Here is a 27,068-nt window from a genome sequence, read left to right on the forward strand (position 1 = left end):
TGGTGGTGGCAGGCCCCCCGACCCCCACTTGCAGCGCTGAGGCCCAGCACAGCCTCCCAGGGGGGGCTCGCCTGTCCTCCGCACCTCTCTCCTGGGCTGAAGATAAACAGTGCGTGGCTTTTGTGTTTTTGTTTCCCGCCCCAGCACCTGGCAGAGTGCCTGCTCCACTCCATCCTCGCGGAGCTGAGGGCCCAGAAGGCGTCCGTGGAGCACGGCTACGTCCACGCCCTGTGCAGGGTGTACGTGGGCATCTGTCGGCAGCTCGGAGACCTGGAGAGGGCGCGCCTGCTCTGCTACAGCCTGCTCAAGGAGGGTACGTCCCGGCGCCGCTTCTCGTGGGCGACACCTTGCTGCCTGGTGGCCACATCATGCCAGGCTGTGTCTCTGCTGTGTGGCTTATAAGAGGAGTCTTCATGGTGGGCACGCATGGGCCTGGCTGCCCCGACCAGGCCTGGGTCTGGTCAGCACAGGGTCCCCGACTGGCACGCGGGGCGGCACATGCGTTTCCACGCCTGAGCTGGACTCGTCCGCTGCCCTTGTCTCAGTCCTGCCCACCCCGACTCGGTTTAGCACATGGAGTAAGGGGCGGCCCTTTAGGAGAGCGACGGTGTCACCAGCGGGAAATGTGAGATCTGAGATGGAGTCCGGAGGCCCCGGAGAGAGGCACCAGAGCGGAGCGGGTGGGGGCGGCCCAGCTCATCACGTCCGATCATCAAGGGAGAAGCGCCAGGTGGCAAGATGCTACTCAGGGGCAGTTGAGTGTCACGGCGGAGTTTCTGGGTCTCGGGGCAGTGCTGATGAGCTTGGAAGTCAGGGTCCTGGATGTGGGGCTCTTCGGGGCACGCACGAGGCTGCTGCATGTCTGCTCCTTCTGTCACTGGCTGAGTCGCGCGGGTTAGGGTGTGTGCGGAGTGCCGGCCTTCCAGGATGGCCCGGCGGGTGTGGGAGGGCTGTCGTGAGGCCAGTGAGGACTGTCACACCACACAGGCGTTGGCCTTGGCGGGCTCGTGGAAAGGGACACTCGTGGGCCCCACTTGTGCACAGTGGGGTGCTGGCCTTTCTGAAAGATGCACCCACCCTCGCTTCCTTTGTGCCACAGGGCTCTGTCTCTGGCCTCGCCACTGTCTCCCCCCCCTTTTTTTTAAGATTTATTTTTATACAAGAGCTGGGGTACAGACCAGAGGCACCGGAGGGTGAGAGGATTCACCAGAGACAGAGCGGGGAGCAGAACAGGCAGACTGATGAAATACACTGCTGAGGGGAGCAGCGGGGAGACAGGAGAGGTCTGTTCGCCATGTGGGTTGCTCCAAGGCCGGCCAGGAATCGAACCCGCTCTGTAGAGGCTGCGGACAGCCACACAGCACGGCACTCAACCCGCTGCGCCACCGGGGAGGCCCCTCACCACTTTATGTCACGTCACCCGCCCTCTGTCCCCCTGCATCCCCTATTCGCCTCTCTTTTCCTTCGTGACACTTGGCTGCGTGCTCTCTCTGGCCAGGGGCTGGTTGTCTGGGCCCTGCCGTATCCCCGCCCCCAGGAAGAGGCGTCATCGTCTATCCCTGAGTGTTGAGCGAGTAACCTGTGCTGTGGAGGGTGGGTGGAGAGCGAAGGGGTCAGGAAGATGCTTGTCCATGTGACTTTTGAACTTGGGGTGTGGAGCTGTGAGAGAGCCCATCGCCGAGGCGTGAGGGAGCAGTTCCAGGTGGAGGGGCAGACGTATGGGGTCCTGTGACGGCAGGAAAGTGCCGGAAAGCGTAGACTTTAAACATGCAGGTCAGAGCAGTGTAGCAGGTCTCCCACCCTCGAGACATGCTGGAGGTCAGTGGAGAACAGTGCAGGTGTCGTGTGCCACAGGGGTTGTGCAGCCACGTGTTGCAGCGCCGGGCAGTTTGCTCTAAAGTTATAGCATCTGCTCACCGTCACAGGGACTTCACTCCCAGGCACTTGTTCAACAAGCAGGTGTTTCCTGGTGTAGACTGGGCCTCAGGTCCCGAGCATCCTGACTCAGAAAAGCCTGTGACTGGAAACTGGCCATGAGCAGGGGATTGGAGCCAGCATGGTCGCTGGTGTGGGGCAGGCTCCTGGGGTGCCGGCCGTAGACCGCAGGCCCGTGCACGCATACGAGGGCCGGAGCTTACTGGGGGCAGCCCGACGGAGCGTGTCTGCTGCAGGGACCAGCAGACGCTCGAGGAAAGTGGCCGGATGTGACAGTAGGCAGACTTGTGGTCTCTTGGGGGCCAAACTCCCAGAAGAGCAGGGGCTGGGCGGGAACGTTCTGGATGTCGATGGTGGTCAGTTGCAGTTGTGCAGGCTGTGTGCTCTCCCGGAGTGGGTGGGCTTCCTTAAGAGTAAGCTCTGCCTCCATTGAGTCGGTCTACAGACAAGCCAGTGTGGGAGGAGGCAGTGAAGGGATATCAGCCATGACTTATATAAAGACCAGCTCTTCAGCTCGAAAGCATCGCATGCTCTGAGTTTTCTCTGGTAAAAGCTGAAGAGCCGCAGCGCTGGCAGCCCAGAGGTGGGGGGGCTTCAGCGGGGGTGTCTGCGTCTCCATGCACGTGGCGCTCCCTGCCCCATGTCAGAGCATGCCTGTTCGCGCTTCTGATAATGGAAGGGAGGCTGCTGGGGAGCACCCGTGAGGCCGGGGAGGGGTGGGGGTGCCGTGCGGGGAGAAGTAGGCTTCGCGGTGACTGAGGCCAGGCCTCCCCCAGCCACCCCATCTCTGCCCAGGAGGCCTCACCAGGCACAATTGAAATCATGAAAATTTGTTCTTAGTTTGTCATTTAATTGCTTGATCAGATATGAAGATTTATTATCTTGTTTTCTTTCTTGTAGATTTTCCAGAGTCAGAGAAATTGACTCTCTTCATTGCGAACATGTGGCACGAGGTCTTCCTCTCCCAGTCGGTGGTCAGCACGGCCATGCAGCTGGTCGCCAGGCAGCGCGCCAAGGGCGAGGTCCTGAACTGTCTGCGCGCCTTCCTCAGCTGGGAGAAGGTGAGCGCCCGTCTCGCGCTGCCGCCCCTGCCCCCACTCTGTCCTTGTTTGTTTCCCATTTGTTTCCTGTCACTTCATAGGCGCTTTGGAGATCCGGCTTTGTGTTGGGTCCTTGCCAGTGGCCGGTGGCCTCACTGACGTGCTGTTTTTATTGACTGCGTGAGACAGTCCGTGAAGAGTCGCGGGTCTGTGTGCAGTGTCCAGGTTTCATTGGTGCTGATTGTGGCCCATGGGAGTCAGGCATGTGGGTGCGTGGCGTGGTGTGATGTGACGTGGTGTGGTGTGAGCGCTTGCTCCTGGGCTGTCCTGGGAGCTGGAAAGGCTGTGTCCTGGCCCCTTCCCACGAGGCTCTTTCTGCCTCTGCTGTCTACGCTTCACTTTCCGGTTGATGGAATTTATTCTAAGGACTTTGTTTCCGTGTGTTTTTTTATTATTTTCGTTAGTAGTGGACGTGCTAATAGAGTGTCTAGGTTGTAATTTTAGCCACAGCTGCTATTGAGGGCGGGAGACTGGAGGCTTAACTGCTGGAAAGGGAGGGCTGGGGGTCAGTTGGGACTCACTTTTAGTTTGTTCTCTTTTTTGTAATGTCTGTGTATTAGTTTCCCCTTTAAAAAAATTCTCCTGGCTTTATGCATGTGGTAGGATCCTATGTGCCATTTTGCTTTCCTTTTTGCTACATTTTGATGGCAATATTTGTTAGACCTTTGTTTTCTGTAAAGGTAAAGGGAAGGGCTGTTGGTGGGCAGAAGTTAGGGAAGTTATAAGGGAAGAAGTCTGTCATCTCCTTCCAGCGAGCCTCCAGACAGACCGGGGTGTCTTCCTGTGCAGGGCCATCGACTTAACTCAGTCACTTACTCAGAAGAGACTCCACCCCCAGGGGGGGTCAGCCACACCACATACCCTACCCCCCAGGTTACCTGCCCCCCCACCACCGAGCAGGAGGCAGACTCCTTGGCCTTCCGGATGAGGCCACATATGTTGATGTGATGATAAAAGACATTATTGATAAAGAAGGTAGAATTTTAATAAATGTGTTAGCCATTTATATCAAATCAAAAATATTAAAAAAGGAGATACTTAGTGGAAAAATACCATTATAATACTCGACTTCCAAGTTTTCTGTTACAGGATTCAGCAGATCTGATAGGCAAAGACGAATAAAGACACAATGGAATCCAATAACGCGAACATTAAACTCAATAAAATGCGTATTTTTTTCATGTTTATGGTGTATTTGCAAAAGCTAGTCTGGCAGTGGACACGTGAAAACTTTAATTTTAAAAAAGTAAAGGTTCTACATTCAGAATTCTCAAGTGATAGTCAGTAAAATTACATACTACTAATTCAGAGATTCCTTAACAAGTTTTTGGGTACTAAGATACCCAGTTCTAGTTCTTCTAGTTCATCTGGGACCAAAATGAATCTCAAAAGTAAAACTGCAGCCTTTTAGAGGAAACCCTTCATACAAGGATCTCTAGTTGTGGGGGCTGGGGGTGGTTATATTCATTAAAATGGTTTAAGTGTCTTGATTATTAAAATAATTTGTTTACTGAAGAGAAGAAATCTAAAAAAGGAATAATTTAAAAGATAATAGTAAGTAAAGAACAAAAAACAGTAGGAAAAAGCCATTGCGTTTAAATTGAAATTAATGTCATTTTTGTGGAGTTGTGGGGTCTTTGGGGTCACTCTGGGAAGGGTTTCACCAGAGCTCCCATTTCAGCGGCACGCGGCGAGTTTCCCAGGCGAGTTTCTCCATGAGACAGAGACGTTAGTTATATATAAAGAGCAGGTTTATTAGGGACAGGTTTTGCTAAGAGAGGCCTGCATGGTTGCAGGCAGGCAGCCTTGAGGAGAGCTGCCTCCGCTGAGGGAGGTCAGTGAAGAGAAGTCCCAGCAGGTACAGATCACGGGCAGGCAGGAGGCTGCTGCCCTGCAGAGGGAGAGAGTTGGTGAAAGGAAGCACCTGCACAGTCACAGGTGGGCAGTGTGAGTGCTGCCCCGCGCCTGTGCAGAGACTGCCCTGATCTAGTCCTTTTCTCTTTGGGAGGGTCACTCCTCCGTGGCGTGGCTGCTGGCTACTGATGTTGGGTAACAGGCAACACTAGGAAGGGATCAGAGATTCCAGGGTGGGCCCAATCTCCGTATCTTTACCCTCAAGCCTGTGCTCCACTCCCTATAGCATCTGATCCTGCTTGGGTCTCAGGCCTTGTAACAAGGCTCTGGTGCCTAAGGGTCACGACCTCTACAGCTGGGTTAATGGTCCTGTTATTCCCCTCGACCCCCACCTCCTCGTGTGAGTCAGGCTTTAGTCTTGTGAGGCCTCTTTTCCAGTCTTTCTGTTCTTGTCCTCCATCAAAATCACCGTCAAAAGCAGAGACACAGTTGAGAGGAATGGGAAGCTAGGAAAGCAACGCCACGTGAGATTGCAGTGGCACAATTGGAAACGGTGATTTCTTAGCAAAATTAAAGTGATCAAAGTGGACCCTAGGGTAGAGCATGTGAATCAGCCCTGCGTGGCTGGTGAGCACAGAGGCGGAGAAGGTTGCCGAAGATCAGCTTTCGGCAGAATGTCGGGTCAGGTGTCCCTGAAAGGATGAGACGGCCTAGGCGAAACTTAAGGGCTGAGGGGCGCGGGAGAGAGGCAGACACAGACACTCTTATTTTGGGTAAGCGTCTCCTGCTGAGGGTCTCAGCGGGTCTTTATTTATACGTTTATACGTTAAGGCAAGTGATGGGATGACATCCTCTGAACAGAAGCAAAACAAAAACGATTAGTACATTCCTTTCCCATAGACATTTTGGCGCCTACGTGTTTTTGAGAAAAGAAAGGACCTTAAAAGTTAATAGATAATTGAAATTTAGACTCATTATTTCAGCCTAAACAACTACCTAGGTCAGCTGACAGTCCTTGGCACCGCCCTATGGCCAAGGCTACAGTATCAGGAGACTCTGCTATCTATATGGCCTGCAGCTAGAGACCAGTTGCTTTCCGGTAATCAGTTGTTGGAACTTTTTTCTACCTAGAAACTCCTAGTGTAATCAACTTCGTGGTTCCTTACAAGCTTCTCTAAGCAACTTCCATTTGAGGAATACTATGACCAGCTCTGGGTTGCTTATCAGACATGCTCTTGCACAATAGTTATTTCCCATTGTCAAGTGAGCCAAATTATTCAGTGTTTAATTGTTAAGCAAGTAATTTTCCATGTCATGTGCTTACAATATTCATATACATATAATTTATTGCCCAATGTGTATTCCATAAGGTTTTTTCTTTTTATGACCAAGAAAAAAAACCAAAGGGATGTTTAATCTTCAGCCCCACGGTGTGAGGCTCTTTTCTTAGCTGCTTGCCAGTGTCTTACCTGGCTAGGGCAGCAAGGTCCCCTGCAGTATTTCCCCCCTTTTTTTGTTTTTGGTCATTATTTGTATAATTTTTAACTCAATTTGTAGTTGTGTAATAGCATGGAAAAGTAATTTAATAAACAATGGGAAGAGAAGTAGCTTAAGCATGGTGACAAGCAAAATGGTACCAATAGTAATAAATGATGGGAACCAGGCGGCCTTAGTGGTGTAGTGCTGCAAAGAAGCCAGGAAGGAATCAGCAACTTCGGCAGGAGTGGAAGAGGAGACATGAGCTAAACTAGTTGCCTTAATATCTTTCTGCAAAGCGGTAAGGTCCAGGGAAACGTTTGTGTTATCCCATACACCCAGTAAATGATTTTTGACATTGTTTCATGGACTAGAAGAAGAATTATAAACGTGGAGTAACACAGATCCATTTATAATCAGAGTGACATTTAGTGGTCAAGTGAGTTTTGATATGCTGAATTTGATTACCATTATGCAAAAGTGTTTCCTTGAGAACATTTAAACAAGTCTTAACATTTTTTATCTAAGAGCATAAATACCAAAATCATCATACCAGTGTTCCTCTAGATCTACAGGCAGTGTAACACAAGGAGGCTGATAGACATTTAAAAAGACAATCTGTCTGCATTATCCCGAGCGCTATTACATCAACAAGGAAGGTTTCACACGAGGGACTAGAGGGAGGCGTGTTGCTGAGCAGCGTGGCAGAAGTTGGTGACGAAGTCGCACTGGTCTATGACTGGTCTGTGACTCCTCAAGTCGCAGTCGGCGAAGAGGAGGAACCAAGGCGTCGGATTAGCCTGTCGGGGATCCAGATGGGTGAATCAGTGTCCTGTAGAAAAGCACAAGCATAGCCTTGCCCCCCGGCTAGTAAAGGATTGGGCCCTTTCCAGGAACCTGATACCAGATCTTTCCACATAACCAGTGGTTTTGGCTTGGGCTAGAGGACTTAAATGTGAACACACAAGGTAATATGACATAGTGGTCAAAGTGTAGCGCACGAAATCACGGAGACGCCGCCTGAACCTTGTCTGACCGTCAGGGAACCAAGTTAGTCCATTTTTCTTTTGACAAGATTGAAAACTCCGTTTATTTTTAGTAACAAAATCCAATTAAATAATAATATAAGAAAATTATACTAGTTTTTAAGGAGGCATTTAGATGTAGAAATTATAAGTAAAACAGTAGACAATAATGGAGTAGGGAATCCAGGGTATCAACATAATCTGTAAATTAAAGACAAAAATCCATGAGGTTATTTCTCAAATAGAAATACAGGAGAATTTCCTGAACATAACACTGTTGGTTAACAAGATCCCAGCAGTGTGTTATCCGCAGGTCTGTAAACCATTTTCTGTTAAAACCAGGAGCTGGGGTTCCTGCCGCCGCCGGGAAGGGAGCACTTCCCTGGGCTGACCTCTCGAGGGCGGCTCCACCTCCGAGTCTTCCCAGGGAGTCTTTACCTGCGTGTACCTGTAGGGCTCCTGTGTGTACCAGAGACCCCGTGATTTAATTGATATTCAGTTTTAAAGTCGTAGATTCTTAGACCCATCTCGAAGGTATGGGCAGCTTAGAAAGCTAGACCTTTCCGCAAAGGGTCGGACGACGGCGCCCTGTGTTGCTAACCCGAGACGCCCAACGCTGACACCCACGGACTGGGGCGCGGTGTTCTCAGCACTGTCCACTGAGCCTGAGCTGCAGGTGACCCAGTCCAGCGGGGCGGGCATCTTCTCAGCAGTAGGACGGAGCCACTGCCAGCACATCCGGGACCCTGCACAGAGATCAGAGCACGCACAAGTGTGAAAGGAGTCAGACCGATCCAGCCTCAGCCGGGGCAGGCGGACTCATTTCTTGGGTCAGGAAGATGACAGAATGTAGAAAACCTTTTAAGATTGATTTTTCTTACTACAGCTTGCTTTAGAATACTAATTCTGGATTGCAAGTCATTTCTCTCCCACATGGCTGGATCCTGCACCCCCTTGGAGTTCTCTGTTCCCCCGCCGGCGGCCATTCTGTCATCACTTTGGAGCAAGTATCACGACTAAGATCGATGCAGTTTCTTCCTCAAACTTGCAAGGTGTCCTTGAAAACTGAGTGCCTGTGGGGCCAATGTCTGTTCGCTCTGCGCTCGCTCACGCTGAGATTGGACTTTAATCTGCTGCTTTTGTCCCCTTTGCTAGAATGCTCCTGTCGATGTTGGCTTCATGGTTTCCAAGCTGCTTTTGACCATACAGTTGTGTCCAAAAACAGAATTTCAGTCCAACGAAAGATTCGGTGAAGACCTGAGCGATGCCACATGGGAGTACATATTTGCCATCGACCTGCTCTGCTGCCACCAGAAGTGGGTCTGGACACACGACAACATCGTGAGGTAACAGGTGTCACAGCGTCGCTGGGCATCTGCGCGGTGGTTGCTGGTTGTGTTGGGATCTTGTTTATTGTCGACGTGACTGGGCCAGGACTCAGAAAGGGTGTTTGATCAGATGAGACGAGATGATGAAAGTCCCCTTCGAGTGCGTGTTCCTGGTGCACATCTTGCCTTATTTTTGCGCGGCGGCATCCGTCCTCGCTGTGTTCCTCACTACCCTCCCGTCCCAGGAGTCTCTGGTCTCCTGCAGGAGGACCTCGGGCTCAGGGTGCCCAGCCCGAGCACGGTGCCCATGCTGGGCTCTCCGCCAGCGCGGGGAGTGACACAAAACGGCCATTCTCGCCGGCGCGGCAGGGGTCCTGGGAGAGCTAAAACCGAGCTGACCCTTCAGGGCATGCACTTGGTGATGCGGTCACTTCCTCCATGCCCGGAACCCTGGCACTAGTGTGTCCTGGGGAAATAAGAAAATAATCGTTTTCTGTAGATCTTCGTTTTCTTGGACCCCCTGACTGAGAGAGACGGGGTTTTTAAGGGATATGTGCTATTAAAGGATTCACTGAAGGTTTGGTAGTCCGTCCCCTTGAGATGCCTGAGGAGTATAGTCTGTGGTGTTGTGTTCTACCACCTGCCCCTCGTAGCCAGGGAGAGATCATGCATAGATGTCAGGCGCCAAGGAGCTGGAGCTGAGCTTTGGTCGGCCTGAGTGAGCAGACAGGCCATCTGAAACAGGTGACTCTGGGGGGGTCTTGTGTCCTGACTGTACAGTCACTGAGTGAGAAAGTGTCAGAGCAGCGTGTCCAGCGTGGTCTGTGTGAGTGCCAACTGGAGATGCAGGCCTGGGGCTTGGCTCCGGAAGCCCCTGGGTGCAGCGGTGTCGTGGCAGAGCGCTTGCGCTTGGGCCTCCAGCGCAACTCATGGACAGGCCACATCCTCAGCCTCTTCCTGGCTCTTTTTGGGAACCCAGGGGCCCTTAGGTGCCAGTGACGGCATGACACCGGGTGGAGCTGGTTCAAGGGACTTGGTCGCGGACCCCACGTGGGTGGCGAGGACAGAGCCTTGACTGTGGGCTCTGCATGCGCCAGTCCAGACTCTGAGTCCCAGGTCCTGTGGCTGCTCTCACCCTGTCTCGCGCGCGCGCACGCATGCACACACGCACGCACACACGTATACACACACGCACATGCAGAAGTGTGGGAAGGAAGCGCCCCTGTAGGAGTCTGCATTATCTCAGGGGGTGTTATTGGGGGTGTTTTTAGCGTATGTTTTTCTTTATCTGTGTTTAACGGTTCTGCTTTAGAAATGCCATGTGAGAAGTAAATACATGTTTGAAAGATGGGGAAGCCAGTAGGATCGGGCACCATTTTTAGCCAGCAGGAAGTTTCTTTCATCCCGCTGATGTTTGGTTTGATTATGTCCTTCAGCCTTGGCCTTTGACAGAACACAGCCTGTCAGTCCTGCTCCTCCCAAGTAAGCAGCAGGGCTGGTTTCCATCTGGAGGGCCCATGTCAAGGGCCAGACACTGAGCCCAGCTCTGTGACGTGGGGATGTCGTTCGCTGCCTGGAAAGCCAGGCAGTGAGGCAACAAGAGGCTGGAGATGCAGGCCTGGGGCTTGGCTCTGGAAGCCGCTGGTTGCAGCGGGGTCGGGGCAGAGCACTTGCGCTAGGGCCTCCAGCACAACTCATGGACAGGCCACATCCTCAGATGTTCTTCCATACTTGTCTGTCTCCCAGGGACCATTTTAAAGTTCCTAACATCTGAACAATGGTAAACATGCACGCTTTCCTGCGCCTGTGTGTGTGTATAAACATGTGGGTCTGTGTCATTTTGCAGTAAGGAGCTGTGGCCTGTAATGGATAAGTGGATAAAATACAGGAAAGGACACGCGAACATCGCATATACTCCTGACGTCATTATAGCGTCAGTGCTCAGGCTGATCGGTGAGTCGTCTCCTTGTGCAGCTTCTTCCTGCGACGTGCTGTCTTGCTCAGGGACTCTGTACAGGAATGTGTTGACTGAGACGTAATGACTGCGTCTGCAGCTGACCGAACAGACACTTTCTGCATTTAGTTCATTTTCCTTACTCCATACTCTTTCTCATAGCTTAGTGCTTTGTCCCTCCTTGTCAGAGATTAAAACCTATGTTACTACTTTTTTTTAAAAGATTTGTTGATTTATGCATACAAGAGCTGGGGTGTAGGCCAGAGGTGTGGCGGGGAGAGCTTCCATCAGAGAGAGTGGGGAGCAGAACAGACAGATCTCCTGAGATGCACTTGCTGAGGGGAGCAGCAGGCGAGACAGGAGAGGTCTGCTGTGCCACATGGGTCAGCTCCCTGGCTGGGGATTGAACTCGTCTTGCAGAGGCTACGGATAGCTTCATAGTGCTGAGTCTCAACTCTTTGTACCACCAGGGAGGCCCCCTGTTACATTTTATTTATATTTTGACTCTTAGATGCTGATACTAATACCATGCATTTAACATGCGCCCCGGCAGAGGTGGCTGTGGGGTGCAGGCTCCCTCCTGGCTCAGCGGTGCCTTTCACGCCTGCCCGTCAGCTCACTGTGCTTCCAGAACTGGGTGCTAGTTTCGTTTGATTTTCCTTTTAGCTGAATACTGAAATATAAATCACTATTTAACCCAAGATGTTTACATTTTGGCTTATTTCCTCTCCCCTCCCCCAGGTCGGTTAGGCCAATTGGGTTTGAAGGAAGGATTTCCGTCTGCTGTGAAAAACATTAGCTCGGTCATTGGCATGTTCATACAGCATGCCCAGGACGAAGGTAAGGCTTCCGTTGGTGCTGTCTCCACAGCACGTGCGTGCGTCTTCCTGGACCTGTGTTGAGCCCTTCAGGCTGCCTTGCCCCACGTGCTTCCCTGCCTCGTGGGCGAGGAGCGAGCAGGACACGAGAGGCCGCCCATGGGGTGTGGGGGGTGGTTTAAGGCCACCGTTAGACTCCCCGTTGGCCCGCGGCTCGGGAAGCGGGACTTCCCCTCCAGGTGCTGGCGGGCTGTCCAGAGAGTCTGCACTGTCCACACGCTGCGGGTGACCGCCCATGAGGGATGGTGGCAGCTGCTGTGTCGCAAGGTCACATGTATGAGGCAGGGCCCGTGAAGTGCCAGGGATTGCACTTTGGCATCGAGAGGACTTGGAACTTAGAAGCTGGCGGCAAGTCTGCAGAATGGATTGCCATCAGACACGCGCCTCACACCACGTAACTTTACATGGCCCCCTTCTTTGTGGGGGATGTTTACTCATCTCTCCTTGTTAGCTTTTCCGGTGTCCATAGTCAAACAACTTCCTGTCAGAAACTCAGCCATACCCGAACGCTGCCTCATGTCCCTGACTCTTAAGACTGGCTCACCTTTCGGGGTGCAGCCTGTGTGGCGCTCAGGGAGACGAGTTGGAAGGTTCTTCCTCTGAAGTAGATTATTAGGCTTTAGGATTGCTGGTAAGGTGATGTGCGTCCTCCTAAGAGGATGCCTCTTCCGCTGTCTGGAGTGCGTGTTAGCACGAGAGTGCTCTGAAGAGTGGCCAGGGGGCTGTCTTGGCCTCAGACGGGGTTGGGCAGCTCCTAGAATTAGCTAGAAGCAGTAGGCCCCTACGGAGGAAGCAGAGACGCCCCCTGTGCCCGCCAGGGCTCGGCGTCTGGCTAGGCCCTTCCCCAGGTGAACTCAGAGGTCCCAGGGTGACCTGGCCTTGACGTGGTCAGGAGGAAACAAAGCCCCGAGAGAGAGTCCTCTGCGGAGGCCAGGGCTGCCCGCCGCCTCTCCCGCTCGCTGGCGTGACTTCACAGCACGGTCGGCGTCAGCCCGTGTCTGCCCTGCCCTCGCCTCTGCTTCCCCGCGGGCCTGAGCTGGCGGAGACGGTGATGGCGGACGCTTCTGTTCTGCCTGCATCTGCAGCATCGGCATCTGAATGTGGGTTTTGTGGAGTTGCTCATCTGCTTTACACAGGAGCTGGCTCTTGGGGGGGCACAGAAGAATCTGAAATACGAAGTAATCAAAGTTTAATGAAATGCTGAAATAAGTCATGTGTGAATAAAACTTCAGTAAAAGTTAACTAGATTTAACGTAGTTAGATATTTAACAGAGGACATAAATTTCACAAGAAAGGCTGGTGGTGAGCGTGGGCGGTGCAGCGAGTCTGTGGGTGGAGCCGGCTTGGCCCCACAGCCTCCTGTGTCTCCTGGCGTTTCCTTTTCCACGCCCAGGTGGCCGCTTCTCTGGTGGCCGTTCCATGAACACTCGAATTGGCAGCGTGGCCCCCAGAACTGCCGGGGGAGCCGGCCACTGGTCACACGCCGGAGCCCCGCGGCTCCCTCCTGCCCTCTGTGGGTTTTGTCTCTGCTCTCACATGCACGCGGGGGGGTCTTCCGTGTTGTCATGGGGTGGCTTTCACACCTGTTCTCACTGCTGCCAGAGCGTCTTCTTGTTGACTAACCTCTAGTAGATTGCAGCGTTCGGAAGAACAGTTCTCTTCTCGAGCGCGCGCTGACGTGAGGACTCTTGCAGATATCCCGTGGGGCGTGCAGCTGGCGGCCGTGTACGCGCTCTGCGACCTGAGTCCCAGCAGCCCCGCCGAGGTGTCCGCCATCCTGGAAGCCTGGTGCAAGGCCGCCGCCCACAGCGTGCCGCCCGCCGTCCTGGGCGGCCTGGAGGAAGTCCGCTCCCTGTGTGCAGAAGACCTCGGCTAGGCCTCGGGCCTGCCCCAGAGAAGTGCCTTTGCCCGAGTCCAGTGTGACGGACGGTCTGCGCTCGGGTGCTGGGATGACGGCGGCTCCCCGGGGCGTGGGGCCGCTGCGGGCGGGGCGGGGGAGGCCGTGAGCAGCTCCCCCAAACCACGTACATTTCACTTAGGACGCGTGAGCCTGGATGCGTGGCTTGTGTTACTGTGTCTTGGTCAAACACAAAAACTTGAATTTAGCCCTTTTTTTGCTGCAGAAAGTGTCCTTTTAGTCGCTTTTTTAATTCAGTGGCTTTTTATAATGAATTTAATATAAGAACATCGTTGATTTGAGTCCTGAACTAATTTTGGATGTTGCACTCAAGTGACTGACGAGGAGGGATCACATTGACTAAACACAACCTGATGACCTTCTGTGGTCGTAGCTACAAGTGTCTCTGGGGTGTGGTGCACAGCCCTCTGGGCAGACGCGGGGAGCCAGGTGCCACCGCCTGTGCAGCTCCCGCCCGCGGGTGCTCCGCTGCCGGCAGGGGCGGGGGGCGAGGCCGGCGGGGTCTGGGCCCGTCCTCAGGGCAGTGCTGAAACACGCCTCACGTGGGGTGACGTTCCGCTTGCGGGATTTTAGTGCTTGTACATAGAAAACGGGTTCAGTAACTCACCGTGGTTCTGATTTTTCTCATTCATCATTTCTTAAAACTTGTATGTGTTTTTTATAATAAAAAATAAAATAAGCCGTGAACGTGAACGTGTTTGTTCTGACCGGTGAAGTCTGACGTGTGGCTTCTGCGCCAACCAGAGGTGCCGGCCGGAACCCAGAGGGCGCTGTGCCCTGGCAGCCCCTGATGTGTGTAGGCGCGGCTGCCACCTTGGAGAGTCACGTCTCCCTCCCCAGGCCTGTTCTCAGGCAACCGCAGCAAGTTTTCATGGCGATCTAGGACTAGCTCCCTGTCGCCCTCTGGCAGCGGTCTGTCGGTGTGTTTCTTCCCTCTGCTGGGCCGCACCGGGCTGTGCTGCTGGCATCTCGGAACCCTGCACGGTGGCGCTCACCCAGTCAGCGACGCCTGGTGAGGGGGCCGGCGGGCACGGCCTCTGTCGGTCAGGCAGGGCCTTCTGCAGGTGGTGAGTAAGCGAGGGCCTGAAGCAGGCACAGGAGGCCCCGTGGCCGGGGGACCCGTGGGGTCGGCGCTTGCATGCTCTGGGAGGGGGCTGTGCAGAGCCCCTGGGACTCTAAGCAGGGGCGTCACAGGAGGGGTGAGGGTGGCAGCCTGAGCCCCAGAATCCAGAGGCATCCAAGAGGGAATCAGACCTGACACGCCCCTCCCTAACAGTGCGGGCATCCTCAGAAACGCCCAAGCCCGTGCAGGTGGATGCCCAGGAAGCTGCAGTTGGGGGTGCCCACGGGGTCAGAGCAGGGCAGGCGTGCCCCCCTCCACGCAGGGAGCGGCGCCCCTCCCCGAAGCCCTGTGAGGGTGCCAGCCTCGGTGGGAGTGAGGCCTGTCCTTTCAGGCGGCAGCAGAGCAGAAGACAGGATTTTTCAGGCATACGCGCTTGACCTTCCTTGGTTTGTGTTTTCAGAGGCTGCACTTTCCTGCCTGTTCCCTCCTGGCCATTTTCTAGAACATTCCGTGCATCTTGCTGTGCATCAAGCCCTTTGTTCAGTGTTGAGGAAATAGGTTTTCTGAATTTCATTGCCAATTTGAAATGCATCACTTTAATCTCCAAGTAGGAACACTGGCAAAACTGCAGTCCGAGGAGCTCCAGAAACGCTGCGCTGATGCCTTTCCGGGCTCTCTGCAGACGCCCCCATTTTTAATGCACTCGCGCAAAGAGCAGTTCGCGGCATGGCTGCTTTCTCACCGCCTCTGCCCCTCCCGCCCCTTCCTAGCGTGCCCGGTGGAGAGCAGGGGGGAGGGGGCTTACAGTGAGAGCCCTGGCCTGGCGCCTCCGCTGAGCTTTTTTCAGGTGTTTTCACTTAAAAGCAGGGGAGCCTGTATTCGCCTAAAAAGTCAGGGGGAACCCCTGGCTCCCTCTCCGGGCTGCGGCCACCTTACCGCCCAGCAGGGGGCGCCCCGCCCTCTGCTCCTGAGCCCGGACGCCAGGCAGGGGCCTGGGAGGACAGCCGACGTCCCGGTCTCCGGCGTGTCCAGGCCCAGCTCGCCCCGAGCTGCTCGGGCGCCTGCCGTCTGGGGGCCGTGCGCGGGGGCCACGGCGCCGGGGGCCGCCCTGGCGAGGTGCCCGCGGGCTTCCTGTGCGGACCCCGCCTTGCTGCATAACCACCGAGCGGGCATGGAGGCCGGGGCCGCCCGGCTTCCTGACCCCGGGGCTCCTGGGCCCGGCTCGGCGAGGACGCCACAGCTCTGCCTCGAGCCGCCTGAGAGACGGGGGGCTCGGGAGCTCTGCAGAGGAGAGGGAGCCCCCTCAGACGGCCCGCTGCGGCGGGGCTGGCGCCCGAGAAGCCCCTCGCTCACCTGCCGGGCCTGGGGCGTCTGCCGGGCGGTCGCCCCTGTGGGAGCGGGTCCCGGCGCTGCCGTCTTCGCCCTCCTCGTCACCTGGTTTTCTTGCAGGTTCCGCGGGGCGGGGGCAGCCGGCTCTGGCCGCGGGCGCTCATGCGGGGACGCGCGGGGCTGCGAGCTGCTGAGCCGCGTCACCGCTGCCGCCTGGTTCTCCTGGTGAGATCTGCGCCTGATGCCCTTTCCGGGCGCCCTTGCCTGGCGGCGGGGCTCCCTCGCGGCGGCGGCGCGGCTGGCCAGGGCCGCGGGCACCAACGTGCCCTGGAAAGAACCCAACAGACCGGACTCGGTCCAGTTCAGCCAGGAACAAAAGATGAGGCGCCCAAGTGGGGCTCGCAGGCTCGCACAGCCCCGCATCGGCCCCCAGCCCGGGGTGCAGGCGCGTCCGCGAAGCCGAGCCCCGGGCCTGTGCGTGGTGCCCGGCGCCTCGGGCCCCGCAGCTGCCCGCGGGACAGGTCACGAGGGAGGCGGGGACGCTGTCCTGGGGCTGCAGCTCTTAGAGCCGCGTGCGAGTCTCTCCCTCAGACCTGAAGGTTAGTGTAAAGTGGGTGCAGGGGCCTCCCCTGGGGGCGCCGGCGGTTGAGCGCCACGCCGTGAAGCTGCCCGCAGCCTCTGCAGTGCAGGTTGGAGCCCGGCCGGCCGGCGAGGGTCCCACGGGGCGCGCAGACCCCTCCTGCCGCCCGCGGCTCCCCTCGGCGGTGGATTTCGTCAGTCTGCCTGCTCTGCTCCCCGCTCTGGCTCTGGTGAGTCCCCTCACCCTCCCGCGCTTCTGGCCTGTACCCCGGTTCTTGTATAGATAAATAAATCTTAAAAAAAAAAAAAGAACGGGCGCGGATGAAACATGTCTTCGAAGCTGGACGGCGAGACGAGAGGATTTCTCTTCAGTGAGCGGCTCGGCCGGAAATGCTGAAGCAGCTTCTTCAGTGAGAGCAGATCAGGTCAGCGTCGGCCCGACCCCGGGAGGCGGTGCCCAAGGGGCGCCCGTGTGGGTGAGAGGCGGCGAGGACCTGACTGCGCTTGTGGCTCCTGAAGCTGCAGCAGCTCGGGCGAGGCCTCCAGAGGGCCGTGCTGTCCGCGGGCGCTGCCCGGGGTAACCCGGGGGCGGGAGCAGAAGTCAGGCTGCGCAGGGCGGGGCGGGCCCACAGTGGGGCCGGGGCCCTGTGCAGGAAGCGGGGTGCCCCTGCTGGCCGCGCACGGAGGAGGGAGCGCGTGCGCCCCGCGGAGCAAGGACGGTCCCCGCGGACCCCCTGAAGACCTGGTGGCGCGCGGCCAGGCCGCAGCCAGAGAACACGGGCCGTGCGTGCTCGCTGCAGCCGGGACGTCTCCGCACGCGGGAGAGCTGCTGCGTTGGATGCGTCCAAGTTCAAAACACCCCAAGATGCGGCATCACCAGGCGACCCGAGAGGGAGGCCGTGGGACGGCTGGTCTCCGCGGTGCTGGTCTCCACGGCGTGGGACTCCCGCGCTCGGTCCAGGGGCGGCGCGATGTCATCGGCTCACGTCGTGTCAGGTCCTCGAGCGTCACGCCAGCGCGCGTCCCCGGTTCACGGGCAGTGGCTCCGGGCCCTGGGAAGCCGGCCTGCGTGACCGACTGGACGGCCGGCGGTGGGGGGGCGGCGCGAGTGGTGGCCGAGGCTGCGTGCCCCGTGTCCTCGCGAGGCGCAGAGACCGGCGCGACCGTCCCTGCGGCTGCGCTTCCTCCGCCCGTCCTCCCGTGCCCTCCCTCGCAGGGCCGTCTGGACAGCTGCCGCCCTGACCGCCGTCTGGAGACGGGCCCTGACTCCGGGGAAGCAGGTGTGAGGCCATTATTTGGAAGGACGCGTCCCCGGGTGATGGGCCGGGTGTCCCCCGTGCGCGGGGACGGCGCGTTCCTCTTTCTGAACCCGGAGTCCCCAGGGCGGGCGCTGGTTGTCACCCGTAATTCCTCGGGACGCACCTGCCCCACCCCCTCCCGACCAGTGGCCATGCGGATGCTGCGGTCCCCGCCTCGGGCTGGGGCCTTCGGGCCTTCTGTGGGGGGCGGTTGCCCTGCCGGTCCCTTGGGGCGCCCAGCAGCGGGTCATCATGGGGTTAATGTCTGGACCGTCATGGGGCCCAGCGTGAGCAGGGAAAGGGGCTCTGCCCCCCGCCTGGGCCTGCCGCGCGGCTGTCCAGTGTAGGCGCCTGCGCCCCGGGGCCGCCCCTCCCTGCAGCGCGTGCGGAGCCCCAACTAGAACCAGCACCGTTTCTCCTCCGGTTCTGGGGACAAGGCACAGCAGGTGGGTGCTTCGCGGTGGGGGGGCAGTCTCCCTCTCTGGGCGGGGGATGGGGGCCCCAGAGGCCCGGTGTCCCCTCATCAGGACCCATCGCGCACCCCCTCTGGCCTCATGAAAACTGCTGACCCCTCTGGTGGGGTCTCCTTAGGAGTTGGGCTTCAGCCTCGGAACTGCGGGAGGGGGTGCTGCCCGAGCAGGAGACCCGCCGCAGGAGGGGCTGGGGCAGGACGCCCCCTGGCGGGGCAGAGGGGAGGGCCCGGTGTCCAGTGTTCTACTCGCGGTGGCCAAATGCCCCGAGTGACCCTCGTGTTGCCCTCCGGGCACTTGGGGGCCGGCGCTCTGGATTTGACCCCTGTTCGGGAGGAGGCGGCAGGGCCCGCGGCTCAGGGCAGCGGCTGGTCAGCAGGGGCCGCAGGGCTGGGGGCGCCGTCCTAAGGTGGCTGCCGGCCCCGGTGAGCAGGAATTACCTGGCTTCAGGCAAGGCCGCCCCCCAGCTGCAGGCCGCTGCGGTGATGGACACAGAGGGCTCCCTCTCCTGGACCGGCGGCCCTTGGCGGGTTCATTGGAGCCTGCAGAGCTGGTGCTGCTGCACCCCGGGCACCGGGCACGCCGGTCCGGTCCACGCGACCAGACCTCATGCTGCACCTCGGCCAAGAAGGGCCCGTTTGTCGGCGCGGTGGGGCGGCCGGCGCGTGCTCTCCCGCACAGTGGGGGGGGGTCACCTCCAGTGGCACTGCTGGGCCCCTGCCGGGGGTCTTCAGGTGCCCACGCCCCGTCTGTTCAGGCAGGCTGGGCGCCCTGACTGCTGGGGATCCTGGCCCGGGCCTGCCCCAGGGAGGACCGGGGTCAATCTGAGATCTGACTGGGGCCTCCGTCCTTGGGCTTTGGGGCAGTTGTGGGGGGCGGCCTTCTTACTCAAGGGGGGGCCTGTCTGAGGGTTCGGGGACGGGTGTTCGGAGCAGGGCGGAGGCTCGGGCCCCCCGCTGACCTCCCCGGCGTGGCTTCAGCTCACATCCCAGCCAGGCCCTCCACTTCCGGGGCAGCTTCCCGGGCTGGGGCAGGTTTTGCAAGATCAAGTCCTGGCGGCTCAGGTTTGTGGAACAGGCCTGGTGGGCGGCGGTCTGCCGGGGACGTGTCCTTCATCGTCTGCAACCCCAGAAGAAACAGCCAGAATATTCTGAAAGCAGGAGAGGCCGCCTACCCAGCAGGCTCTGCCGGCAAGGCCGCCAGGATGCCAGACGCGGCCCTGGGGGGCTGGTGCCCGCAGGGGCAGGGGGCCCCTCGGAGGCCCCGCAGGGCAGCACTCAGAACTGACCTCTCCGGCCATCCCTCCACCCGCTGCACGCTTGCCCGGCAGCTGCCGTGGACTTCCCGAGCGGCCCTGGGAGAGCCATGCCCTGGCCCACTTGCACAGGAGTGGCGTTTCTGGCCCAGCGTGCTGGAGTCTAGTGTTGTGAGTCTTGTTTGGGGTGAGCTTTCACCCCCACACCAGGCAGCACGGTTGGCCACGACATGCACACCATCCGGGTTCGGTCAAAGCTGACCCCCCCTAGGACGGCGACTCTGACCCGCCCTCACAGGCGCCCCTGGGTTCCCTCTTGCCAGCGCGAGCTCGGGGGCTGAGCCAGAGGGACAGACCGCGCCGGCGCCGTGTCCTGCCCGCGGTGTTTGCTCACAGCGCTGAGTGACGCGATCGACGAGATGCTCGTGTCCCCCGTACACGGCTTGGTGACGCTCCTGCCCGTCGCCCCGCCTGCGTCACCAGCCCCCCCAGAGTCCGATGCCCTTACGGGTCCCGCTGACTGCCACGGGACCCTGCGCGCGAGGGCCGGCGCCGCGCAGCCGGGCTGTGTCGTCGCGGGCCCGGATTCCGCCGCAGGCTCGTGCTCCACGCAGTGCCGCCCGCCGGGAGCGCCGCTGCTTCCGTGCTGAAGTGGCCACTGGGCAGAGCTGCGGGCCCTGCTCCTGCCCTCGCCTGCACACCCCTGTCCCCCCCAGGCGCCCCCAGCGGACCCCGGCCCCACCTGCCCGAGAACCCCTCTGCGGCTCCTCACCCTCAGCACCCTCGGCCCAGGCGGCTCGGTGGGTCCCGGGGGCGGCCTGGCCGGGCTGCTGGCCCGTCCACGCTGCTGGCCCGTCCACGCTGAGCAGCCAGGCCTCCCCTGAGCTCACCGCGGCCTCTCCGCCGTCCGGCTGGACCCTCCAGGAAGCGCGAGGCCTTCTCGGTCACGTGTCTCGGCCTGACGCTTCTCCTCCTTAATTAAGGTTCTTCTCCACGGAAGGCACAGGCGGAGTCTGAGGGCGGGGAGTCTTCCTGAAACTCCTCCCGCTCCCCAGCCGCTCCCCCAGGCCTGGAGAGCTCTAATGAAGTCGCCGGCGCCCTTTACCGAGAGGTGGGAATTTCCAAGAACACGGCGTGAAGACGCGCGCGAGGTGTCCCGGCTTAATAAGAAAGGAGCTCGCGCTGACAGGAAAGGGGGCCCAGAGGGAGACAAAACAGCTTCATCGAGGAGCTCACTTGAAACCGTGCTATGTGCACACACTCGCGCACCGGGCACACGCACCGTGCACCTCTGTGCGTGCACCTGTGCACCTGTGCGCACACCTGCACATCTATGCACACACCTGTGCACACACTCCTGTGCATGAAGGGGACCCCAAGCTGGGGCCCCACATCGCCCGAAGGCACCTGTGGCGGCTGAAGTCCCGAGGGGCTGCTGGGCCTCCAGAGTCCTCCTCAGCGGGGTCTCAGCGGCCACCGTGGAGGAGGAGCCCGGGAAAGCACCCAGCTTCTCCCTTGGGAGTCTCGGGTGACTCACAAGAGGGAGACTGCGTCAGAAACTCGGGGGCCCCTAGAGAACCGCCAGTGGCAGGAGGCCAGCTCCCTCCCTTGAGCTAGGGTGTGTCCCAGGCAGAGGCCCAGGCAGCGTGGGGTGCAGGGCGATCCGGGCGCAGCTCCCCCGGGAGGCAGGGGGAGCAGGGGGCTTCGGGCCTCCAGGGCGGCCGGGGCTCCCAGCTGTTCCATGGCTTCCAGGGTGCGCCGCTCAGCCCCCACCTTCCATGCGCCTGCTTTCTGGAAAGATGGGGAGGAGGCCAAGCGCCTCATGGACGCACCAGGGCAGCTGCGGACGGGCCCCAGGGTCTGCTCACCGGCGTGGAGGCGGAGCTGCAGGTCGGGGCGGCCGCTGAGGGAGGGTCCGCAGGAGCTGGAAACACCCCCCGCGCAGCGGGCTCTGGCGGGCACAGCGGCCTGCGGGGACCACGGTGTTCAGTCACCGCTGACCCCGACCCCAGTCCCGACTGGCCCCCCTCCACGCTGTGGGCCCGGGGCTCGCTGCCCCTCAGGCCCAGCGCCCCGGCTGCCAGGACCGGCGCCCCGGCTGCCACGAGGGTCAGCAGCGGCTCAGGCCATGGGCGCGGCCACCCACCCAGTGTGGCTCAGCTGTGATCAGCACCGTCGGGCCTGCTTTCTCCTGATGGCTTTTCCGGAACTCCGCGCGTGTCGGGAACGCTTTGCAGCGGTCACAGCAGGGGTGTCCCTCTCCTGCCCAGTACAGAGCTCGTAAGAAGGTGTCTTCTCCGACGCGGCCCCCGGCCGGTGCCCCTGGGCTGTGTTCACCGGGCTTGGCCGGGCGTTGGTGATGACGCCGCCTTTGCTGCTCCAACGGGCTTGCGCGGGGCGCCTGACAACAGCATGACCACAACCACGAAGGCCAAGTTACCCCCGCCCCCGCGCACACGTGGACACGCCGGCTTGGAAGAACGAGTGACTTGGCCACTTTTTTCTGGTCTAGCCACGTGAGGAGCGCGCGTGAGAAGCCGGCGGCGGCACGAGTCTGGCCCACACCTGAGCGTGCCAGGACCGAGTCTCTCCGCGGCAGCGCCAGGCACACCCGCTGTCCTCGCCGGGAGTGAGGCCCCACCCTGTGGCCTCAGGGTTTCCTGGGAGGGACGGGGCCAGCGTGCCCGCGTGCCCTCGGGTCACCACCCATCTGCCTCTTCGGTGGCGCGGCCACAGCTGTGACCTTCCCAGGCGCCTTCTGTACCGCTGTGGCACGGTCGTGGCGTCTCACGTCAGCTGAGATCAAGTCCACCTGTTCGCGGCCTGAAACTGGGCGGCCGTGAGCCCAGCGCTCCCCGGCGTCACCACTTCCAGGCTGTGCTCCGGGTTTCTGCGTCACGGCAGGCCCGGCCTTCCTCTCCCTTGGTGATTCAGGAAGACGGGGCCGTTCAAGCGTTCTCCTGTGAAACTAGGAACATGTAGACTGCTTTTCAAGCGTGTCGTCATTCCGAAGGAACGTTAGATTAAGGTGCACACATCTGCAGCCGGTAAGAGGCCTTGAGGATACATCTCTTCGATAAAGAGATTGTCTTTTTATTTGCTTTGATTAAAAACAGCAGCATTCCCTGCTGCCAAGTAACTCGCCTGGGCCTCATCTCATGGCTCTCAGTAAGCAGAGCAGGCAGGCATCAGAGCGCTCCACGCGAGACCTCAGGCGGGGGACCCGCGAGTCCCTGCAGGCCGCTTGGCCCTGCTCTTTCAAGATCACAGGCGACCGGTTTCTTAACATCTTTATTCCCAGCCATCCGGCGGGCCGCCTCCGGGGCCGGGGTCCTCCTGCTCGGTGGCCGCTGTGCTGTGGCCTGGCGGACGGGAGCAGCTCGGCCCGCGGCTGGCTGCTGGCGGGCGCCTGTGCCATTTCCGCGTGGTCAGAGAAGGCGCACGCAGCTGTGGCCCGGGCCTCGGGTGGGCGCGGGGAGGTGATTGGATTGTAGAGCTCTAGGGCGCACTCAGGAGTGTGGGGGGTGGAAAATAAGTGAGGGCAGAAGCCACATACCAACTCCAGAGTGAGGTGGAGGAGGGACATGTGATGGTGGGGAAGACAGCAGTGACCGTGGGGGTGATGGTGATGATGTGGGGGTGGGGGTGATGGTGAGGACAACTGTAATGAGGATGATGGTGATGATAGTGATGAGGATGATGGTGATGAGGATGATGGTGATGAGGATGATGGTGATGATGGTGATGAGGATGATGGTGATGAGGATGATGGTGATGAGGATGATGGTGATGAGGATGATGGTGATGAGGATCGTGATGAGGATGATGGTGATGAGGATGATGGTGATGAGGATGATGGTGATGAGGATGATGGGGATGATGGTGATGAGGATGATGGTGATGAGGATGATGGTGATGAGGATCGTGATGAGGATGATGGTGATGATGGTGATGAGGATGGTGATGATGGTGATGAGGATGATGGTGATGAGGATGATGGTGATGAGGATGATGGTGAGGATGATGGTTTCGTGACAACAGTGACAGTGATAAGGGCAGCAATGGTGATATTGATGGTGGTGGTGGTGGTGATACCAACCATTTATAGAACTTACTCTGTTTCTGGTCCCCGCCCATCATTTACTCCAACCCAAGCCTCAAGCATCTTCACTGCATCAGGCAGCACGAGCACACGGGGACACGTGACCATCCTCCCAACAGATCACCCGGAAGAGTGACAGGACCAGCATCAGCCGCGGTACTTGGCATCACGAGCAGTGCCCACTGAATTCGAGCGGACGCCAGCCCTGGGGTCTGACAGGACACGGTGTTCTATACCAAAGGCCTGTCTGGGGATGTTTGTCACAGCAGCCACACGCTGGGGATGATTTAGTGCCGCCACGGCGAAGGTACGGTGACTGGCTGGAGGCGAGCACAATGAAATGGCACCAGCAATGAAAAAGAGCAAACCACAGCTCCCTGCAGACTGCCGGAGCCACTCAGCCCACGTGAGTGACAGCACCAGTGGCCAAGGACGATGCCGACGGCCCCTGCGTAGACCTGGAAAGAGAAAATGGAGGCGGGACGGCAGAAGCCACAGGTCCATGAGTGCCATTTGGAGGCTCCTGGGCAGCACTTTGGTGTCGACGTTGGTGACCAGTCTTTGTCTGCACAGGTGTGCTTTGCCCGCTGATAACAGGTGTCACCTTTTACCAAACGCGGAATGTGCTTTCAAACGTGCACCTTGAAAGCCTAACAACACGGGCCTCCCTGATGGCGCAAGGGTTAAGACACAACCTATGAAGCCATTCACAGCCTCTGCAGCGCGAGTTCCATCCCCAGCCAGGGAGGAGACCCACAGGGCGCAGCAGACCTCTCCTGTCTCCCCGCTGCTCCCTCAGCAGTGGATTTCAGTCAGTCTGGCTGTTGTGCTCCCCACTCTGTCTCTGGTGAATCCTCTCACCCTTCACACCTCTGGCCTGTACCCCAGCTCTTGTGTGCATGAATAAATAAAATATTTTTAAAAAAATAGAAAGCCTAACACCTTAGACTTCAGCAGTGACGTTCTCAGTCAGCGCCGGGAGCGTGAAGGCTGGGCTCACCCCACGGCCCTGCGGCCTGTCTGGGAGGACGGAGGTGCCCCCGCCGGGGTGGCCCAGCTGCCAGCCTCACCTGTCCGCTGGATGTGAAAAAAGGCCCCGGTTTTCTGACACCTTTAAAGCATTTCCCCAGCGTTTTCTCGGATTTTGCGGGGGCTCTCGCGGGAAGGCGTGGGTTGCGCGGGTGCGGCGGAGCTCGGCTGTGCGGGGTGTCTCAGCCACAGGAAACCTGCCTCGGGCAGGAAACCCGGCTCTGTCATGGTTTGTGCCAGAGCCCTCTCCTCTCCCCGCCTCCCGCCCCCGGCCGTGCGCAGGCCGCAGGCCGACCCCCACGCCGGGGAGCAGCCCCGGCCGCACACGGCTGAGTGTTGGTGCGCGCCACTCTCCAGAAGACGGGAGGCGCTCACGGCTTTCTCCTGTCTATGCTCCCTCCCAGCCCGGAGAACGCCTTTCCTCAGATTTTCCCGAGTGAAGGTTCCTAAAACATGTTTTTTGGAAATGGAAATAAAATCCACACAATAGAAATTCACCATTTTCACATCTTCCAAGTGTAAATTTCAGCAGCTTTTAATGCATCCGCCAGTCGTCCGGTCGTCACCTTTCGCCAGCTCCGGAAGGTCTCCATCAGCCCCAGAGGGGCCCCGCGCCCCCAAGCAGCCCCCCAGCCTGCCAGCCCGCCCCGGTGCCCCCGACTCCTCGCTGGGGTTGCAGGCCAGAGGGGGAGACACCAGCGGGGCTTTCCTGGAAGGGGATGGGCGGCGTCCGCTCAAAACCTGGGGATTCCGCACATCTTGGGGCCCAGGGGAGCGGAGTGGGGAGCGGAGTCGCCCGCCAGGTGCCTTGTGAACTGCGCCTCCACCTGCTGGGGCCCCTCCCTGCGCGGGGCTCACCACGGCCTGGGGGCCGGGGAGGCCCGGGTGGGGGGTGCCGGGCTCCGTGGGGCAGGAGGGCTCGGCTGGGGCAGAACTGCCGGCTGCCGTTTGTGCAGGCGGCGCTGACGCCTCTGAGTCACCCTGTGCTCCGTTTCCTGCAGAGAGAACAAAAAGGCTCCACTTGGCGCTTGGGGAGCAGAGAGACTGCCGGGGCCTTGGGGTCCTGGGACGGGGGCTCGGCCGACCGCCCGGCAGGGACTGGCAGGGACGCGGGGCCGGGTCCTGCAGTGGCAGCGGAGCCGGGACTTTCCCGGGGGCAGGGCCCGGCCTCCCCCAGGCGGAGCCTCCCTGACCGGCCCCGAGCCCTGTCCCTGAGCTCCGGACACGGGGCTTCCCTGCGGCTCTTTAATTCTGTGTGGATTTTAATTTATTAAATGTCCTTGTTTACTTTTTTGGATACCAGGTTTCCCCTGCGGCGCAGCCCCCTCAGGTTTTCTGCTGCCAGAGTGCCCGGAGCCTCGCCCCCTCCCGCTGTCCTCATGACAGATTTGCCTGAACTACTGTGGGGCGCAGCACCCCAGGCCGGGCAGGTGGCCGGGCGGGGGAGGCGCGGGCGGGAGGCCTGGGCAGCGGGGTGGGAGCCCCCACGAGTCCTCGCACTCCTCCGGCCCCTCTGGCCCGGTCTCCCCGCGCCTTGCTCCCTCTGCCGCCTCTGTCCGCCCCTAGGCCCAGGGTGCACACGCACACGCGTGAACGCGGCCGCCCCAGGCCCCGTGTGCACAGTCACAGGCGACCCCACCCGCGCCGCTGGGCCCCGGGCACCCCGCTGGGGCAGGCGGGCGCACAAGCCTGATTTTATCCCCATTGACCCCGCAGGGCCTGGGAGCTGCTCTCCAGGCCGTCTTGGCGTTGCTCTGCTCCTCGCCCGGCTCCTCAGGCCCCGCGTGGGGCGGCCCCGCCCGGCCTCCCTCCTCCTGCCGCCTCCTCCCCGAGACCCCCGGCTCCGCGGGGCGCGGGGGTCCTTCCCGAGGCCGAGGATCCTCCCCGGGCGCGGGGGCCGCTCGCCTAGAACTGCCTGTCTGGGCGGAGGCTGTTCCCACGTCGGCTGCGGTTTCCCGCCACATCGGCGCTTCTGTGCCCGTCGGGCCGAGCGCGGGTGCCGGGTCAGACGGCAGAGCCGCTTGCGTCTCGTCTCGAGAGGCCTCCACGCGGTGCTTTTGTTCTGAAACATCCTTGTTTACCTTGTCAGGCTGGATGTCCCCTCGGGGGCGGTGACGTCCTGGACGACCCAGCCTGGCCCGCGACCCTCTCCCCGCTGGCCAGCGGCGCCCGAGGCTCCCCACCTCCCCGGCCCGGTCTCTCCGGGCGCAGAGCCGCTGCCGGAGGAGAGCTCGGGGTGGGCCGGAGGGGCCGACGAGGGCGAGGCAGGTTCTCCTTGCCGTCAGCGCGCAGACGAGGGGCGCCCGCGCCCCCCAGACCTGCTGCACCATACGGGCCCTGCGTCCACCACAGAAGGACAAAGCGTGCTCGGGGAGAAGCTGAATCGGCGGAGACAGAGACAGAGAGAGAGAGAGAGAGAGAGGGAGAGGGAGAGGGAGGGAAGGCGGGAGGGAGGGAGGGAGGGAGGGTGCCGGT

The 27,068-nt window shown here is 59.7% G+C and overlaps 1 protein-coding gene across 1 annotated transcript in view; it reads left to right on the forward strand.

Moving 5' to 3' along the window:
* ICE1 (interactor of little elongation complex ELL subunit 1) overlaps positions 1-13,426 on the forward strand; it is a gene marked incomplete at both ends in the record, with an annotated part of 39,331 nt that extends 25,905 nt beyond the window's left edge. The window contains 6 exons of the mRNA XM_084233885.1: positions 145-313; positions 2,836-2,996; positions 8,546-8,736; positions 10,565-10,671; positions 11,414-11,512; positions 13,245-13,426. Of these exons, the coding sequence (XP_084090011.1) occupies positions 145-313; positions 2,836-2,996; positions 8,546-8,736; positions 10,565-10,671; positions 11,414-11,512; positions 13,245-13,426 (909 nt within the window). The remainder of the gene's footprint in view (positions 1-144; positions 314-2,835; positions 2,997-8,545; positions 8,737-10,564; positions 10,672-11,413; positions 11,513-13,244) is intronic.
* Positions 13,427-27,068: the final 13,642 nt, after the last annotated feature.

The sequence above is a fragment of the Talpa europaea genome (genome assembly GCF_964194135.1).
Source record: "Talpa europaea genome assembly, chromosome: 5".
NCBI lineage: Eukaryota > Metazoa > Chordata > Mammalia > Eulipotyphla > Talpidae > Talpa > Talpa europaea.